This window comes from Triticum urartu, chromosome 1A (genome assembly GCF_056163025.1).
Source record: "Triticum urartu cultivar PI428250 chromosome 1A, HENAU_Tu73, whole genome shotgun sequence".
Classification (NCBI taxonomy): Eukaryota; Viridiplantae; Streptophyta; class Magnoliopsida; order Poales; family Poaceae; genus Triticum; species Triticum urartu.
Window position 1 is genome coordinate 530242973 of NC_141873.1, and position 6675 is coordinate 530249647.

At 51.5% G+C, this 6675-nt stretch overlaps 1 protein-coding gene across 1 annotated transcript; it reads left to right on the forward strand.

Moving 5' to 3' along the window:
* Positions 1-4439: 4439 nt before the first annotated feature.
* Positions 4440-5222, forward strand: LOC147992266 (uncharacterized). The gene has a single exon (XM_087538984.1). The coding sequence runs from the start codon at positions 4440-4442 to the stop codon at positions 5220-5222; it is 783 nt and encodes a 260-aa protein (XP_087395110.1).
* Positions 5223-6675: the final 1453 nt, after the last annotated feature.

Here is a 6675-nt window from a genome sequence, read left to right on the forward strand (position 1 = left end):
CCTGAAAAGGACTAAGGATATGTTTCTCGTATATGGAGGTGACAAAGAGCTCACCGTAAGAGGTTACGTTGATGCAAGCTTTGACACTGATCCGGACGATTCTAAATCGCAAACCGGATACGTGTTTACATTAAACGGTGGAGCTGTCAGTTGGTGCAGTTCTAAACAAAGCGTCGTAGCGGGATCTACATGTGAAGCGGAGTACATAGCTGCTTCGGAAGCAGCGAACGAAGGAGTCTGGATGAAGGATTTCATATCCGATCTAGGTGTCATACCTAGTGCATGGGGTCCAATGAAAATCTTTTGTGACAATACTGGTGCAATTGCCTTGGCAAAGAAATCCAGATTTCACAAGAGGACCAAGCACATCAAGAGACGCTTCAACTCCATCCGGGATCTAGTCCAGGTGGGAGACATAGAAATTTGCAAGATACATACGGATCTGAATGTTGCAGACCCGTTGACTAAGCCTCTTCCACGAGCAAAACATGATCAGCACCAAGGCTCCATGGGTGTTAGAATCATTACTGTGTAATCTAGATTATTGACTCTAGTGCAAGTGGGAGACTGAAGGAAATATGCCCTAGAGGCAATAATAAAGTTATTATTTATTTCCTTATATCATGATAAATGTTTATTATTCATGCTAGAATTGTATTAACCGGAAACATAATACATGTGTGAATACATAGACAAACTTAGTGTCACTAGTATGCCTCTACTTGACTAGCTCGTTAATCAAAGATGGTTATGTTTCCTAACCATGAACAAAGTGTTGTTATTTGATTAACGAGGTCACATCATTAGTTGAATGATCTAATTGACATGACCCATTCCATTAGCTTAGCACCCGATCGTTTAGTATGTTGCTATTGCTTTCTTCATGACTTATACATGTTCCTATGACTATGAGATTATGCAACTCCCGTTTGCCGGAGGAACACTTTGTGTGCTACCAAACGTCACAACGTAACTGGGTGATTATAAAGGAGCTCTACAGGTGTCTCCAATGGTAGATGTTGGGTTGGCGTATTTCGAGAATAGGATTTGTCACTCCGATTGTCGGAGAGGTATCTCTGGGCCCTCTCGGTAATGCACATCACATAAGCCTTGCAAGTATTGTAACTAATGAGTTAGTTGCGGGATGATGTATTACGGAACGAGTAAAGAGACTTGCCGGTAACGAGATTTAACTAGGTATTGGATACCGACGATCGAATCTCGGGTAAGTAACATACCGATGACAAAGGGAACAACGTATGTTGTTATGCGGTCTGACCGATAAAGATCTTCGTAGAATATGTAGGAGCCAATATGGGCATCCAGGTCCCGCTATTGGTTATTGACCGGAGACGTGTCTCGGTCATGTCTACATTGTTCTCGAACCGTAGGGTCCGCATGCTTAACGTTACGATGACAGTTATTATGAGTTTATGCATTTTGATGTACCGAAGATTGTTCGGAGTCCCGAATGTGATCATGGACATGACGAGGAGTCTTGAAATGGTCGAGACATAAAGATTGACATATTGGAAGCCTATGTTTGGATATCGGAAGTGTTCCGGGTGAAATCGGGATTTTACCGGAGTACCGGGAGGTTACCGGAACCCCCCGGGAGCTATATGGGCCTTAGTGGGCTTTAGTGGAAAGGAGAAAGGGGCAGCCCAAGGTGGGCCGCGCGCCTCCCCCCTCCCCTAGTCCTATTAGGACAAGGAGAGGTGGCCGGCCCCCTCTCTCTCTTTCCCCCCTCGAGGAATCCTATTCCAACTAGGATTGGGGGGGGGGAATCCTACTCCCAGAGGGAGTAGGACTCCCTTGGCGCGCCCTCCTTGGCCGGCCGCCCCCTCCCCCTTGGCTCCTTTATATACGGAGGCAGGGGGCACCCTAGGACACACAAGTTGATCCTTGAGATCGTTCCTTAGCCGTGTGCGGTGCCCCCTGCCACCATATTCCACCTCGATCATATTGTAGCGGTGCTTAGGCGAAGCCCTGCGACGGTAGAACATCAAGATCGTCACCACGCCGTTGTGCTGACGGAACTCCTCCCCGACGCTTTGCTGGATCGGAGCCCGGGGATTGTCATCGAGCTGTACGTGTGCTAAGAACTTGGAGGTGCCGGAGTAACGGTGCTTGGATCGGTCGGATCGGGAAGACGTACGACTACTTCCTCTACGTTGCGTCAACGCTTCCGCAGTCGGTCTGCGTGGGTACGTAGACAACACTCTCCCCTCTCGTTGCTATGCATCACCATGATCTTGCGTGTGCGTAGGAATTTTTTTGAAATTACTGCGTTCCCCAACACAGAAGACCTCTCTTTTGCGGTTACCAATGTTTACGGCCCTTGTGATCATGCAACAAAGTCGGGTTTTCTGCAATCACTCATCGACCTCAAGCTTCTGATCTCCTGCCCTTGGGTGATCATAGGCGACTTCAACATCCCTCTTAGACCTTCAGACAAGTCTTCTCCTAATTTTAACATGCTAGAAGCAAACCTTTTCTCCTCCGCCATCCATTCCCTGCAGATGCAAGACCTCCCTCTGCTAGATAGGAGATACACTTGGTCAAACCAACAGAATGTGCCCATTCTGGTTCGCCTGGATTGGGCGCTGGCCAACGTCGAATGGGCCTCTAGGTTTCCGGATACTTCACTTTCATCAACCACTCGGACAACCTCCGACCACGTCCCCATTCGTTTAACGGCGGCCACATCAATCGCAAAGTCTCCGGTTTTCCGTCTAGATCGCTCTCTTCTCAACATCCCTCTCTTTAAGGAGCGGGTCACTACAAATTGGACAAGTGTTGGCCCGCGCCATGCCCACCTGGGCTCGGCCGGCATCCTTGCCCTTAATCTCAAACACACTCGCAACATGGCCAAAAATTGGGTGTCGAATAGCCGCTCCCCCAAGACCCTTGTACTTAACTGTCACACTACTATCAACTTTATCAACAAAATAGAGGAAGCTAGGTCGCTGTGTCAACTCGAGTCAGACCTCCGTCTCGCTGTTAAGCTTTCGTTACACCAGCATAATGCGGCTGTCGCAGCATACTGGTGGCAGCGGGCAAAGCTGAAGGATTGCCTTCTAGGCGATGAAAACTCTGCCTATCTTCACATCTGTGCTTCGACCCGACACCGCAGGAACCAAATTAAATCCCTGGACGATAATGGCACGACCTTCACAGCGCACCGCGACAAGGAGGTCGTCCTCCTAAACTTTTTCAAAAACCTCGTCGGGGCTTCTCCGACCGTCTCCACGCCGTTTGACCTGGCAAGCTTGCTCCTCCCCAACTCCATGAGTTCTGCTCAAGCCTCGAAGCTCACTCGGCCTTTTACCCTGGAAGAGATCAAGGAGGCCCTTTGGGCCATGAAAGATGATGCAAGTCCGTGACCCGATGGTTTCGGCCCAGCCTTCTACAAGTCCAACTGGAATCTAGTCAAATTTGATCTCCTTCGCCTGCTAAACGATTTTCACGCTGGAACCGCGGACCTCAAATGGCTAAACTCCGCACATATTGTGCTCCTGCCCAAAAAAGCGGATGCCTCAAAACCAGAGAACTCCAGGCTTGTGTCCTTGCAAAATTGCTCAGTGAAAATCGCTTCCAAGTGCCTGGCTAACCGGAATCTGCCCCTTATCGACCATCTAGTGCACTGTGAGCAAACGGGTTTCATCAGGGGTCGTGGCATCGCGGAAAACTTCCTCCATGCAACGGACATTGTGCAAACGTGCTTCAAGCGGCGTCTCCCGACAATTGTCATCAAGCTTGACTTTCATAAAGCTTTCGACTCGGTAACTTGGACGGCCCTTGACGCTATCTTACGGGCAAAGGGGTTCCCCCCGGCTTGGTGCCGATGGGTAGACCACCTAAACAATTCTGCTAGCTCCGCAGTTCTCCTAAATGGGAAGCCGGGCCCTTGGTTTCAGTGCCGTCAGGGCCTGCGGCAAGGTGACCCCTACTCCCCCTATCTTTTCATCCTTTTCGCCGATGTCCTCAAACGCCTTATCACCCAGGCTTCCACCCATGGCATTCTTTCCCACCCAATCGTGTCCGTCATTCCTTGCACTGTTCTCCAATATGCGGACGATACTCTCATTGTCCTGCCGCCGGACATAACCCAGCTGTGGGCCCTCAAAGCCATCCTACTACAGTTCTCGGACGCCACTGGACTCAAAATAAACTTCCACAAAAGCACTTTCGCCCCAATCCATGTTGACCCTGAACTCTCTTCCAGCCTCGCGGCCATTTTGGGATGCCCGGTTGCCTCTTTCCCCCAGTCTTACTTAGGCTTGCCCCTCTCTACCCACAAGCTTCATCTTGCAGACTTTTTCTTACTCATTGACAAGATTGACCGAAGATTGGCAGGCTGGAGAGGACTGTTACTATCGTGGGCCGGGGGAGCCATTCTTGTTCGGTCCGTCCTCCGGGCCCTCCCAATTTACGCGATGAGTGTCCTTCTTCTTCCCGTCGGCACTGTGCAGGCCATTGAGAAGCGCTGTCGGGCCTTCTTCTGGACCGGCCAAGACGCGGTCACCTGTGGCCAATGCAAAGTGGCTTGGGATATTGTGTGCGCCCCCTTCATCAATGGCGGCCTTGGCTTCCTTTCGCTCATGCAAATGAACCTCTTCCTTCTTCTAAAGCACATATCGCGGCTGCACGATGTTCACCCTACGTGGGAACCCTCCTACATTGTCTCTAAATATGGTTGGTCTGCCACTAACAACGTGAGCATGGCAGACACCCATCACACTCCAATTTGGCGCGACATCATCAAAGGGCTTGACCTTTTTAGGGACACCACCATGGTTCAACTTGGCAACGGGGCCACCACCTCTTTCTGGCTCGACCTCTGGCTTCCTAACTCCACCCTCACCTTAGCCCAGCTTTTCCCTGCGCTGTTCTCCCACTCAAACAGGCCCAACACCACCGTGGCTCGCGCTCTGGCTTTGCCCGACCCGACCCTGGATCTAACCCCACGGCTGTCCCATGCAGCCGAATGCAAACTGAATGAACTATGCAATATGCTGGCCACGGTAAGCATGAATTCGCAGGTGCCCGACTGCAGAACTATAAGGGAAGCAGGCAAGCCGCTCACTACTAAATGGGCGTACATGGCGGTTTGGAAGGCGAGGCCCGCAGACGCCTTCGCCCCGGCCATCTGGAGCAACTACGCCCCGAACAAGTGCAGGCTCTTCATCTGGCTTGCCAACAAATGTTGGGGAACGTAGCAGAAATTCAAAATTTTCTACGCATCACCAAGATCAATCTATGGAGTAATCTAGCAACGAGGGGAAGGAGAGTGCATCAACATACCCTTGTAGATCGCTAAGCGGAAGCGTTCAAGTGAACGGGGTTGATGGAGTCATACTCGTCGTGATCCAAATCACCGATGATCCTAGTGCCGAACGGACGGCACCTCCGCGTTCAACACACGTACAGCCCGGTGACGTCTCCTACGCCTTGATCCAGCAAGGGGAGAAGGAGAGGTTGGGGAAGACTCCATCCAGCAGCAGCACGACGGCGTGGTGGTGGTGAAGGAGCGCGGGACTCCAGCAGGGCTTCGCCAAGCACTATGAGAGATGAGGAGGAAGAGGGGTAGGGCTGCGCCAACAGGGAGATTGAATCATGTGTTGGGCTGCACCTTTGCTCAAGTATATATAGGGGGAGGGGAGGGGCTGCGCTCCCACCTAGGGTTCCCTCCCTAGGGGTGGCGGCAGCCCCCAGATCCCATCTGGGAGGCGGCCAAGGGGGAGAGAGAGGGGGGCGCACCTAGGGTGGGCCTTAGGGCCCATCTGCGCCTAGGGTTTGCCCCCTCTCCTCTTGAGGACGCCTTGGGCCTTGCTGGGAGGCACCCCAGCCCACATAGGGGCTGGTCCCTTCCCACTATTGGCCCATGTAGGCCTCTGGGGCTGGTGGCCCCTCCCGGTGGACCCCCGGACCCCTCCGGTGGTCCTGGTACACTACCGGTGATGCCCGGAACACTTCCGGTGGCCAAAACCATACTTCCTATATATCAATCTTTACCTCCGGACCATTACGGAACTCCTCGTGACGTCTGGGATCTCATCCGGGACTCCGAACAACATTCGGTAACCGCATACATACTTTCCCTATAACCCTAGCGTCATCGAACCTTAAGTGTGTAGACCCTACGGGTTCGGGAGTCATGTAGACATGGCCGAGACAACTCTCCGGTCAATAACCAACAGCGGGATCTGGATACCCATGTTGGCTCCCACATGTTCCACGATGATCTCATCGGATGAACCACGATGTCAAGGACTTAATCAAACCGGTATTCAATTCCCTTTGTCTAGCGGTATTATACTTGCCCGAGATTCGATCGTCGGTATCCCGATACCTTGTTCAATCTCGTTACCGGCAAGTCTCTTTACTCGTTCCGTAACACATCATCATGTGATCAACTCCTTGGTCACATTGTGCACATTATGATGATGTCCTACCGAGTGGGCCCAGAGATACCTCTCCGTTACACGGAGTGACAAATCCCAGTCTCGATTCGTGCCAACCCAACAGACACTTTCGGAGATACCTGTAGTGAACCTTTATAGCCACCCAGTTACGTTGTGACGTTTGGCACACCCAAAGCACTCCTAGGGTATCTGGGAGTTGCACAATCTCATGGTCTAAGAAAATGATACTTGACATTAGAAAAGCTTT